The 12,252-nt window shown below is 48.1% G+C and overlaps 3 protein-coding genes across 3 annotated transcripts; 2 read left to right on the top strand and 1 right to left on the bottom strand.

The window, feature by feature from the left end:
* Positions 1-546: 546 nt before the first annotated feature.
* LOC120651627 (beta-amylase 3, chloroplastic-like) lies at positions 547-3,885 on the top strand. The gene is made up of 4 exons (XM_039929193.1): positions 547-1,303; positions 2,136-2,346; positions 2,482-2,592; positions 2,685-3,885. Exons 1-4 carry the CDS (start codon positions 747-749, stop codon positions 3,483-3,485), a joined length of 1,680 nt encoding a protein of 559 aa, XP_039785127.1. The 5' UTR covers positions 547-746; the 3' UTR covers positions 3,486-3,885.
* Positions 3,886-4,608: 723 nt separating this feature from the next.
* LOC120648033 (probable CCR4-associated factor 1 homolog 11) lies at positions 4,609-5,331 on the top strand. Its single transcript, XM_039924816.1, has one exon. It carries the CDS (start codon positions 4,609-4,611, stop codon positions 5,329-5,331), a length of 723 nt encoding a protein of 240 aa, XP_039780750.1.
* A 414-nt stretch (positions 5,332-5,745) lies between these two features.
* Positions 5,746-9,222, bottom strand: LOC120651629 (metacaspase-1-like). Its single transcript, XM_039929194.1, has 5 exons — positions 8,718-9,222; positions 7,279-7,609; positions 6,570-6,690; positions 6,137-6,352; positions 5,746-6,046 (listed from the first exon to the last, which is right to left on the bottom strand). The coding sequence occupies exons 1-5, from the start codon at positions 9,043-9,045 to the stop codon at positions 5,987-5,989; spliced, it is 1,056 nt and encodes a 351-aa protein (XP_039785128.1). The 5' UTR covers positions 9,046-9,222; the 3' UTR covers positions 5,746-5,986.
* Between the last annotated feature and the right edge of the window lie 3,030 nt (positions 9,223-12,252).

Below are 12,252 nucleotides of genomic sequence, written 5' to 3' on the forward strand. Positions count from 1 at the left end.
CCGCTCGGCCGGGCTGAGCTTGAGCAATGAGCACATCGCCGGGTCGCTCTAGAGCACAGCCTAGCTCACGGCGCGCCACGTCAGCCTTGGGACGGCACACGGGCAGTGTGCCGCCGAGTCATACATGTGAGTACGCGATCGATAAGTGTGTAGTGTTTTCTTTTTTTTTTGAAAAGATGGCAGGAGCGCGGCCAAGGACGGCACACGGCGACACGGACGAGTGTTTAGTACATGCAGGGCAGGAGCAATTATCATCTGCTGCCTGTAATGAGACAAAATCAGATAAACGATTCGGATAAGACCACCAGCGCCGCCCAGCAGCAGCAGGAGGCAACGGAACGGCAGGCGGATTACGGATAGATAGGCTGATGCAAATGCAATCATCCTCAGTCTCCAACAAGCTCGCGCGTCCGTTTGATTAGTCCTGATCCTGGTCGTTAATTGTTTGATTAGGTTGGATAAGCACCCGGGCCGTCCGTCGCCGTCCCACGCCTCCACCGGCGATTTCCTCTATAAATACGGCGCCCATCCCGCACCGAGCCTCTCCTCCCAATTCCTCCGCTTCTCGATTTCACCGCAGCCTTTGCAGCCGAGCTCAATCGTCTGGTTCAAATCTCCCTTCTCTCTCTCTCTCTCTCTCTCTCTCTCTCTCTCTCTCCAAGCGCAAGCATCTCTCTCTTCCTCTCTCTCGCAGCCTCCCTTGTTGGTTGGTTGGTTTTCGCCTCCGATCCAAAGGCAAGAGAGCCATGGCGCTGATGACGCTGCGTTCCACCACGTCGTTCCTGTCGCCCGTCGACCCCAGCTCCAAGCTCCTCCACAAGCCCGGCGCCGACGACGCGCCGCCGAGCTGCGCCGCCGTGCCCGCCCCGCCCCACGCCGCCGCGCCGAGCCGCAGGCTGCGCCTCGTCAGGGCGGGCGCCGCCGCGGCGCCCGCGCCGGCGGCGGACCGCGCGCCGGCCGGGGCCGCCGCCGAGCTGCTGCACGCCGGCGGCGCGGGCCAGGACCACGGGCGCGCGCGCGGCGGGGTCCCCGTCTACGTGATGCTGCCGCTGGACACGGTGGGGCCCGGCGGCCAGCTGTCGCGGCAGCGCGCGGTGGCGGCGAGTCTGATGGCGCTGCGGGGCGCCGGGGTGGAGGGCGTCATGGTGGACGTCTGGTGGGGCGTCGTGGAGCGGGAGGGCCCCGGCCGCTACGACTGGGAGGCCTACGCCGAGCTCGTGCGCATGGTGGAGCGCGCCGGCCTGCGGCTCCAGGCCGTCATGTCCTTCCACCAGTGCGGCGGCAACGTCGGCGACACCTGCAAGTAAGCCATCTCCGTTCCAGTAACCGCCTTGCCCTGTGCTCCCGGTACCGGTAGCAATCGCGCAGATAAATTATTGCTACTAGATTTGTCGGAATTGAACTCGTGATGCTTCAGACCTCAAACTCGGTGTGAAATGAAATTAGCTGCGTCCTTTCCGGTTTTTGAGGAACCTTGCTGTGCTTAGCTTGAAGGGGATGCCAACAAAAAAGAAAAATTAGGCGAACACGTCAGTAGCTTGAATCCTTAATTAATCAGACGGTTAGGGGCCTTAGGGGCCCTTAACTCCAGATTTGCCGCTTTTCATTTGTTGGTACCTTGCACGCAAGGCCTTGGTATGTCCCGGTCGGCAAGCAATCAGTTTTGTCGAAGTGCAAAGGTTAAAGCCTTAAAGGTGTGAGCGACACTTTACAGGAGAACAGAATAGAGCAGAGATGTTGCTAGTTGCTACCTCGGGGATGAAGGGAAAAGACCCAAAGATTAATTCCCCAATCACTTGTTGGTGCTGGCTGCTAACAAGCAATTGCCTGCTATGTTTTTAAAGCGGTAAGGCAAGGCGAGGCGATCCACCACCGCCTTATCGCCTAGGCGACGCCTGGGCGGGCTAAGGCGAGACCTTAAGCAAGGCGAGCCGCCACCGCCTTGTCGCCTAGGCGACGCCTTGAAAACAGAGATTGCCTGATTAAGTTGACATGATTGAGTAGTTGATAGATGCTCTGATTGATGCTAGTTGCTAGGTCCCTAGCTAAATAACTTTGAGAAGAAATGAAAAGGATTAAACAATTTTATCTGTTGCTGGTCCTGTTACTGACGCTTGTTGCTCTGACGCTTGCAGCATCCCCTTGCCACCATGGGTGCTGGAGGAGATGAGCAGCAACCCGGACATCGTGTACACGGACAGGTCCGGCCGGCGCAACCCTGAGTACATCTCCCTCGGCTGCGACACTCTGCCGGTGCTCAAGGGCCGGACCCCCATCCAGGTGTACACCGACTACATGCGCAGCTTCCGCGAGAGGTTCAGCGACTACCTCGGCAACGTCATCGCGGTAATCATCAATTAACCTGCACATTCTTATCGATCGCTGAACATTGCAGTAGCAGTTTGACTGTTTGAGCATAGCCTGTCAAGATGCTGTTATCTGAGAATGAAGTACTGAACCACTTCTGTTTTGCTGTTGCAGGAGATCCAAGTGGGCATGGGACCCTGTGGAGAGCTGAGGTATCCTTCCTACCCAGAAGCCAACGGAACCTGGCGTTTCCCTGGCATCGGCGAGTTCCAGTGCTACGATAAGGTAGGAAACAACACCGATAGATACACTTCATAGGGGTTTGGGATTGTTGATGGACGTTTGCTGAATTATTGTGCGTGTTTGTTTTCCTGCAGTACATGCGAGCGTCGCTGGAGGCAGCAGCGGTGGCCGCGGGGCGCGAGGACTGGGGCAGGGGCGGGCCGCACGACGCCGGCGAGTACAAGCAGATGCCCGAGGAGACGGGCTTTTTCCGGCACGACGGCACTTGGAGCACCGAGTACGGCCGGTTCTTTTTGGAATGGTACTCCGGCATGCTCCTGGAGCACGGCGACCGCGTCCTGGCCGCGGCCGAGGCCGTGTTCGGCGGCACGGGCGCCACGCTCTCGGCCAAGGTCGCCGGCATCCACTGGCACTACGGGACCCGGTCCCACGCGGCGGAGCTCACGGCCGGGTACTACAACACGCGGCACCGCAACGGGTACGCGCCCATCGCGCGCATGCTGGCCAAGCGCGGCGCCGTGCTCAACTTCACGTGCATGGAGATGAAGGACGAGCAGCAGCCGCAGCACGCCAACTGCTCGCCCGAGCAGCTGGTGCGGCAGGTCAAGGCCGCCGCGGGCGCCGCCGGGGTGGAGCTCGCCGGCGAGAACGCGCTGGAGCGGTACGACGAGGCGGCCTTCTCGCAGGTGGTGTCGACGGCGCGCGGCGCGGGGCTGGCCGCGTTCACGTACCTGCGCATGAATAAGACGCTCTTCGACGGCGACAACTGGCGGCAGTTCGTGTCCTTCGTCAGGTCCATGGCCGACGGCGGCACGAGGCCGGCGCTGCCGCGGTGCGACACCGGGCACTCGGACCTGTACGTCGGCTTCCTCGACGCCTCCAAGGAGAGGAAAGCGCCGGAGGCCGAGGGCGCCGCCACCGCCGTGGCATTGTAGGCCGTGGTGCCCCAAGCCCCATGCCTGTGCGTGCGGATCACACACATGCACTGTTGCACCGTGCTGTGGAATGTGTGTTAGGGTACGCACACCGGAGAAGGGGAAGTGTATAGATTCAGGGGGCTTGCAGGTTGCAGAGTTTTATAGGCTGTAATCGAGCAGGTAGGTAAAAGCAGGCAGGCAGTGTCCAGAACCAGACCATAGGCTGTCTTGCGTTTCTTTGTCCATCCGAAACTGTATTATAAGGAGCAGCTTCGTGATTGTACACCTTATCGTAAATTCAGATGAAACAACTTGCACTGCCAATACTGCTACTTTTCATGGGATTGTGGAAAGGTTTTCGAATTATACAGCAGGGCAGGCAGTGCAAATTTAATAGAAATCGTACGAGATTCTCGCATTTCAAACGGTGGCTCTATCAGTTCAACGCAGAACTGAAGTGTTTAGTACTACTGGGGTATTGCAGAGAATGGAGGCGCCATACGACCATCTCCATCTCTGAACATGCGCATCTCTGTTGCCGATGCCCGATACGGCATGGCGATATCCCTCGTGAAACTGGCCGACAAAAATAAAAGCATTTGCTTCACTGGGCCGACGTCTGCTGGGCTTCCTTGATGGACTTCAAAACTTCAACGCCGCGACCTTGCTGGGCGGCGTGGGCTTCCTTTCGGTTTCGGCCGTGTTTGATCGAGCTCTCGTCGCATGTCTCGTCGCCTTCCACTCTTCTTTACGTTGCGTTCGTTTCTCCGACTCGTAGCTGGAGCCCGATTTCGAAACGGATTCAGAACCGACCTCGCTCGCATCGATCAAACTATCCCCGACGCCCCCAATCCAATATATATGTCCACGACGTGGGCAGGAGACTTCGTGCTTTACGATCACGATTTACGTACGACAGCAGAAGCAAAGCCGGAGCCGGACGAGCGTCGCCATGAACCCCGCCGGCGCGTTCTACTCGCCGGGACCGCCTTTCGCCATGGCCATGCTGCCTGCCCTACCGTACGCACCCGCAGCTTTGCATCCCGCCGCCGCCGTCCCCATGCAGGCTCCGCTGCCGCCGCCGTTCCGCGTCCCTGTCAACGCGGTCTGGGCGGACAACTTCGACGCCGTGCGGCGGGACATGGGCTACTTCGCGGCGCACGCGCGCTGCGTCGCCGTCAAGGTCCACTACCCCGGCGTCATCCACGGCGTGATCGGCCAGGACCTCGGCGCGCTCACCGCGGAGAAGCGGTACGCCGCCCTCAAGGCGAACGTGGACGCCCTCAAGCCGCTCCAGGTCGGGCTCGCCGTCGCCACCGACGACGGGCGGTTCGCCGCGTGGGAGTTCAACCTGTCCGACTTCGACCCGGCCGCCGACCCCCACGCCGTCCAGTCGCTCCTGCACCTCGGCCGGCGCGGCCTCGACTGCCTCGAGCACCGCCGGCGCGGCGTCCCCGTGGAGGAGCTCACCAGGGCGCTCCGCCGCAGCAGGCTGCTGAGCGGCCGGCCGGGGGTGTCGGTGGTCACGCACACCGGCGCCTACCACCTCGCGTACCTGATGAAGGTCCTCAGCGGCGGCGACCCGCTTCCCGGCGACATGGCCGGGTTCCTCGGCGCGGTGCGGCGGTCTCTTGGCGAGGACGTCTACGATGTCGCGAGGATGGCCGCCGACTGCCGAGACATGCCAGGGGGGCTCGAGCACATCGCCGGCAGGCTCAGGCTCGCGCCGCCGCTGGCGTTGCACCCGCTCGCGGGCGCCGGCAGCGTGCTCGCTCTAGAAGCGTTTATTATTCTACGAGATCACCAGTTTCGAGGGGACGTGACCAGATACAGAGGTGTCCTGCATGGACTGCAGACTGTCTGAGCTATTGACGGGTCACCAGTTCAAATAAATGATTCGAAGAGATTTTTTTTTCAAAAGAACTTTAAGGAACGTGGGCTACTGTTAGGCAACCTTCTAGTCCAATTATGATTGATGATATAAGGAACGTTTGTGTTGGGCCCATTGGGTAAGAATGGGCGAGAATTATTAGTGTTCACATATTTCATCTCTTCCATGTAATAAAAAAACATATTTCATCTCAGAAATAAATGATATATTTTCCTCAAAAAAAGAAATAAATGATATATACTGATCTCCCTATATCTTCGTGCTTTATGAACCAGTAAGCACAATCAAAAGATGAAAGCTTGATATAGCTGAGACCGGACTTTTTCCTCAATCTAAAGAAAGGGGGAAAATGGGAAGAAAATGAAACTGCATAAATAATACGTCAAATTGGGCTGTTGTCGTACCAACTGTGCAAACATTATGGGTCCTGAACAAGTAATAAAGTGCAATAGCCCGCATCGTGAATGATTCAAATATGGAAATCGTCGTAAAATAGATGTCAAATCGACAAGCATACATTTCAGCTCTATTTTATGGGATGGATGGATCACTTCAATAACGAAAATGTACATGATAACGTGAAACGGGAGCACCTATATAGTAGCTTCTTCGGGAATACCAGGAACCGTCATAGCGAGAAAGGCTTCGCGTAGACATCGAATGGCTCGCACGCTGTCAGCTGTGGCTCCTGCATAGCACAAAGCAAACAGCTACCAATATGAGATCTAGTCCAAATTTGAATGAACCAAAAACTTCCGTATCAGGCCCAAGAATTCACCTGTCTCAGACCACCAGTGGAAAGGCTCCCTCCCGTCAGAAGCATTGTAATGAGTGATGTAACGGCACCACCACCAGCACCTGCTGATTCGCCCGTGCTGCGGATTGTCGTACGCATAGAGTTCAGGATACTACCGTAGGTGGTGCCCTGGCCACGTTCAATGGCTTGGATGAAGCAGAATGTCATTGCGCCAGTTGAAGTGATCTTTGACAAAGCCTGATCAGAACAATTCCAATTGAATCAAATGATAAGAACTGCAGTGGGTTGAAGCAGAGCAAAACAGAATTGATCAAACATAAACAAGAAATTGTATAAAAGCATTATCTGCAATGAGCATCTCCTAAACAGAAACGCCTTAAATTGCAACTTCTAAAGAGTAACACATAGATATTACTGCAATAACTTCTGGAGTGAATGTGAATCCAGAACTTACAGAAGTATCTGCAGAGGTCTGATCATCATCACAACCACTAAATGAAATAGCCTCCCCACCACTAGTGCCTTTCCAGACACCTGATCGTGGCCGGTGATCTTCCCAGACATATTGACCACTCCTGTAATTTCAAATACAAATAAGACACCTTAGCTGAAGAGATCTGTATAACTAGAATGTTAATAGATGTATGCTTGTCAGCTACACTAAAGGAAAGAAACATATGACTAGATATACCTAACAAAAATTACATCGCTAATTCTACGCCAGATAAACTTTTAGCCGATGCACCAGGGATAAATTAACTGAACATATTCATGTTGCAGTGGTTGCAATTACGTTGCAAACAAACGGCGGTCACATAGCACATCATTATCAATTTGTTGAAGATTCAAAGAAGTAATATGAGGTCTACCACCAATGATATAGTTGGCAAAGAATTTTAGCTCATTGGGGTTTGGTGTCAGTCCATTGTATTTCAATAAAATCATATCATCATGATTTTAAACATAATAACACTATCTTGAGATTTGCATTGATTCAAGGATAGGTAGCAGTTATTTTTAGGGGATAGGTAGTAGTTTCTTGCAGTGATAATTTCAGATACCAGAAGATAATAAGATTCACATTAAGTTCAGGAACAGCTCTTTATGTGCCAAGAGTAAGAAGGAGAAACAAAAAATACCAAACGACCTGCATGCTAAACTACCTGTTCATTCTGCAGAGGAATGGCAAATCAAGTGCAGTCCCACTATGACAAGCATCAATGAGTGCGTGGAGTTTAACTCCATGAGGAAGTGGTCTAACAAGTGCCGTATTTATCTCATCATCCACAACCATTCCTTGTGTCTCAAAATCCAATGGGCAGAGAGTTTCATCCAAACCATCAACCTCATCTCCACTGTAGTTTCTTTGTTGTGCTCCATGCCCAGAATAATGGAACACCAGTGAGTCTCCAGGCTGACAACCTTGTACAAGCCAATACATGGCCATCCTTATGTTATGCTTTGTTGGGATTTTGTAGGGGTCGGTTTGTTCTTCTGCAAGAATGTAACAAAATGTGTTGGATTTTTTAGATTTCAAGAGTAGAAGCACGGTCCACATTATCAGAAACTTACACTCAATACCTAGAGTTTCTAATCAAAATGCAAATCCATCAGGCCATCTAAACTTTACCTAGTATAAAAGTGTCTTTATGTGTGGCATCACAGATTTAACACCAAAGGAGGAAAAAAGAGGGAGTTGCTGTGCATCTAGTTAAACGTTATGTCAGAGGGAGTATTTGCACTTCAATTGATATAAAATGTGGACAATCTAACTCAACTTCAGCAGAATACTCACAAGAAGCTAACAAAGATGCAAAACCATAGGCAGACACATCCACCAGTAAATCAATTGCAGAAAAGATGATAAGCTAGAGTTCTGTTAGCATCGTAAACTGGAAACGGACAACTATATAAAATAAAAAAACATTGATACCATTCAAAATTAAGTTACGTATTCAAAAGTTCCAATTGTGAAACTTTATTTATTCTGTTTTTTACAAAAGGTTAATTCCAGTATTAGGAATGACGAGCAGCAAAAGCCTTAACATTTCTTTACAGAAACATGATAAACAATTTATATAACCACCCTAAACAGTGAACATTCCATGACTTTGCAGTTTCACAATTGAGATTCCGTAGGTGAAATCAAAGCATGAAAACAAAATCTTGACTAGGCAAAAATACTAGTGGAATTCTCCTGATTATCTCAACCTGACCGACATCAACAGACAAACGACATTAACAGACATCCAAAAAATCGTACAAAACATTCATTCATTCAGTCCTGTAGCAATGAACCAAATGCTCATTGTAGTGATATCAATTACCATAGTTTTTCCAACAGCAACAAGCCAAGAATAATAATAAAAAACTGGAATGAATAAAGTTAACCGACCGCACCTATTCTCCAATCATCATATCATATTCCACAGTATCTGCCCCTAGCAAATCATTCGCGTTGCTGACGAACCATATATACGAGGATCTGATGCTAACATAAAGTTGACCCGAAATTGCGGCCAGCCAATTCGATCGATTCCCTAGGCCAAGGGTGGGGGTTGGTAACATCAGCCATGAAGAACGGAGGTTCGGGATTACCGACCGTTGAGCATGATGATCGAATCGTCGGGGAAGTTGAAGCGCGTCATGAGCAGGTGCCGCATGCACTTGGCGTCGTTGATGCATCCCTTGAGCTCGTGGCGCGAGTAGCGGTACGAGATCCCGCACACCACGGCGCGCTTCCGCCCGTGCGCCGGCGGCGGGGGCGGGCTCCACCCCGGCGCCGGCTGCACGGCGCCGCGGCTGGGGTCGGCGTGGGGGGCGGGGGCGACGTGCGTGACGGCCCCGCAGATGGCGCAGCGGATGCAGGGCGCCCCGTGCGGCAGCTGCAGCGGGGTGCGGCACCCCGAGCAGTTGATCAGCATCATCATCCTGCCAGCCGATCTCGGAGCCGCGCTGGCGTTGCCCGTGTCTGCCGGCGGCGGGGACGCGAGTCGACGGGGTCGCCGGGCGAGGTGGGTTCGTTTGGTGGTGGTGGTGGGTTCGGTTTGCGCGTCAGCGCGTGGCTCGTCTTGTTGTCTCGATGGGAAAAGCTCCGCGGCCCAAGATCGCTGCGCCTGCGCGCTTTCGTTTTCCTTTTCCTTCCTGCTTAAGGATGATGACGTCGTCACTCACTAACCCAGGTCCTGCTGCTGCCGTTGATTGCGCGATCGACGCTCGGCAGTCGGAACAAGTGCTTTTGTGCAATTGAGGCCTCGAATTATTATGCAAACAGGCCCTACATCCTTGTCTGAACTTTATATTCACATTTATATTTTCGTTTGGTTTCTCGTTCCTGTGTTTAAGCAAAACACATTTATTTTTTGAAACAATACGGAAATAGAGGTTCTTGTGCGCAACTCTAGTGTAATCGAGTTGTGGAGTGGTTCATTAATTTAAACCAGCACAAAATCAAGAGAAGCTTTAAATTCATCTCAACATGGATTAGGGGTAACCGGTAAGTCATCAATGCCATGGGAAAAATTCTTATCTCGTGCCCGGGTATTTCTTTGCTCAATTTAATTCTTGAAAAATACTTTGTGCGCTTTACATTCACCCTACGTTGCAAACCTCTACTAGTATAGGTTTTGGTAGATATAGGAGCTCATTTGTGTCACTAATTAAATTTTTTAGTGTTTGTGTTTTTAGTTAAAATCGTCTATTCACCCCCCCTCTAGTTGGTATCGTAGATCCTATACTGTCATAACAATAAAGAGAAGTATCGGTCCACACTTTAGTCATTAGGGCCCTGTTTAGTTCCAAAAAATTTTGCACAGTAACCATCACATCGAATCTTCGGACACATGCATGGAGCATTAAGTGCAGTTGAAAAAAATAACTAATTACACAGTCTAACTGATTAGCAAGAGATGAATCTTTTAAGCCTAATTAGTCCATAATTGAACATTATTTGTCAAGTAACAATAAAATATGCTACAATACCAAAACCCAAACTTTTTCACCAACTAAACACACCCTAGAGGGTTAGGTTCATTCTATTTCCCAACAGAATCTATTATGCTCTATTTGGTTCATCAGAATTGAAACACAATCCAGGATTTAGATTCTAGAAATTTTTAGATTCAACAAGAATTTAATTACCAAGAATCTAATTCAATTTAATTATTTTATTTGGACATTTCTCAAATCGTTTTCCACAACCCAAAATCCAAATCTTATTTGTATAATTAAACAATGAAGCTTTTTAACACTAAATAAAACAACTTCATCGAAACAACACACACACTCTCTACATCCAGCTGTTCAGATTTCAAAACTTAATCTCTCCAGTCATTGAGATTTTAGAACTACACAAACCAAAAGAAAGAATCCTGAACAGTTCTTTGTTCCAACTATTCAGATTTTAGAACTCTCTACCTACCTCCAACAATTCAGGTTTCAAAACTACACCGACCAAAAGAAGGGCAAAAACTAAAAATGATAGACATTCAAATTTTAGAACTCTCTACATCACTCTAGCCATTCAGATTTCAGAATTCTCTTCTTATCTAAGACTTCAGAATCTTAGTGGCAACTTGAAACTGCTCCCTTCCTTATTTATCTCTTTAGAACTTTTAGCTTCAGTCTTTGCTGCATCACTAGTTGCATAATATTTACCAAACACCAAACTAATTGAGTTCCAGTATAGGATACTCTTGTGTATGTACCCAATTGACTCCTTATTTTTTCTGCTAAAAATAATTTGCTGAATAAAAAGTATGTGCTAAAGTTTATTTGCGAGGGGAGAAACATAGCTAATAATAAACAAACCATCAAATAAACAATATAAACATTGCTGAATAAGAAAATGTTGAACAAACCAGCAAGCAAATAGCATAAAAATTAGTTCATTGACAATTAAATATGTTGTTACAATGACCAAAAACAAACAGTAGTTGACTATGAACAACATGTAGCTAATTGTGGACAAAACATAGTTGATTATGTAGAGCATGCCCAACTAAAAATATACTAAGTTGAATATAAGAAAATAACAAATCTTGCAAAGCAATTATTAGATATTATTTGAAACCAAAATGGCTGAAGTAATGACTAGAAATGGAAAAAATATGGAACAGGAAAAGCTCTAGTTAGTGAAATAATTTTTTTTTCAGTATTGTGATACAATTATATCTTCCATTCATATATGGAAGCAGCATCCATTTTTGAAAAGCAAGAACAAATACCCATTTCAATAGCATCATGATTTAAACTACAAGAATAAAAACTACTACAGAACTGGCAGTTTAACTCAAAAGAAAAATTAGCAAAGATATGATGAAATTTTACCATAGAATTCTAGATAAAGAGCATCGGTTAACTATATAGCAGCAATATCCATTTTAAAAGAAAACATCTGATTCAGTTGTCGCAGTACCAAAGGAAAAAGTAAGATATAAATTGCAGGCTAATAAAGTGCAATGTAATGAGTAGATGGTTTATTATATTACATTTTGTTCGATTTATGATATTACAAGTAGATGGTTTGTGGTATTACAATATAATAAACTGCATTTAACTATATAAGTAGATTTGTATGATTTGTTCTAAATTTATTTTTTCTATGAGTATACATGATTTCTTCTAAATGTATGAATATTTGTTTCATGAATTTGTATATTTGTTCTAGGTGTACAGACTTATGTTCCTGGACTATGCATGACTTTTCCTAGATATATATTTTTTGTTTGACTCATAATTATAAATCTATATATTGTTTTGTTTGTAAAAACATTATTTCTCATGATATTTTTTGTGAACATGAAATGTTTTTTTTGAACTAGTAAAATTGCTCCTATTTCATAACACATTCCATCCTTATAAACACATATTCCTTAGAAAACACCCTCCAACATAATCGAGTGTGACATTATTTTGAAGATATTGTACTAAGACATATAATAGAGTAATCAAAATTTTAGTCGAGTCTCGATTATGAGTTATGTTTTTAAAACTAAATTTAGCTAATGTTGTCATATTTATTCCACTACATGTCTACATCAGCCATTGTTCGTCTTGTGCATGTGGACGTAGGGACCAATTGCTATTCCTAGAGAAAAATAGTTGGGCACGATAGTGGTCATGGGTGGATGCAGCGA

The sequence above is a fragment of the Panicum virgatum genome, chromosome 9K (genome assembly GCF_016808335.1).
Source record: "Panicum virgatum strain AP13 chromosome 9K, P.virgatum_v5, whole genome shotgun sequence".
Lineage (NCBI taxonomy): Eukaryota > Viridiplantae > Streptophyta > Magnoliopsida > Poales > Poaceae > Panicum > Panicum virgatum.

Excerpts from the sequence above, each read along its gene's own strand:
- LOC120651629 (XM_039929194.1), bottom strand. The coding sequence starts at position 9,045 with ATGATGATGCTGATCAACTGCTCGGGGTGCCGCACCCCGCTGCAGCTG. Across the intron at positions 7,610-8,717 it reads TTCGATCATCATGCTCAACG|AAGAACAAACCGACCCCTAC; the intron begins GTCGGTAATCCC and ends ACATTCTTGCAG. Across the intron at positions 6,047-6,136 it reads CCACTGGTGGTCTGAGACAG|GAGCCACAGCTGACAGCGTG; the intron begins GTGAATTCTTGG and ends TGTGCTATGCAG.
- LOC120651627 (XM_039929193.1), top strand. The coding sequence starts at position 747 with ATGGCGCTGATGACGCTGCGTTCCACCACGTCGTTCCTGTCGCCCGTC. Across the intron at positions 1,304-2,135 it reads AACGTCGGCGACACCTGCAA|CATCCCCTTGCCACCATGGG; the intron begins GTAAGCCATCTC and ends TGACGCTTGCAG. Across the intron at positions 2,593-2,684 it reads AGTTCCAGTGCTACGATAAG|TACATGCGAGCGTCGCTGGA; the intron begins GTAGGAAACAAC and ends GTTTTCCTGCAG.
- LOC120648033 (XM_039924816.1), top strand. The coding sequence starts at position 4,609 with ATGGGCTACTTCGCGGCGCACGCGCGCTGCGTCGCCGTCAAGGTCCAC.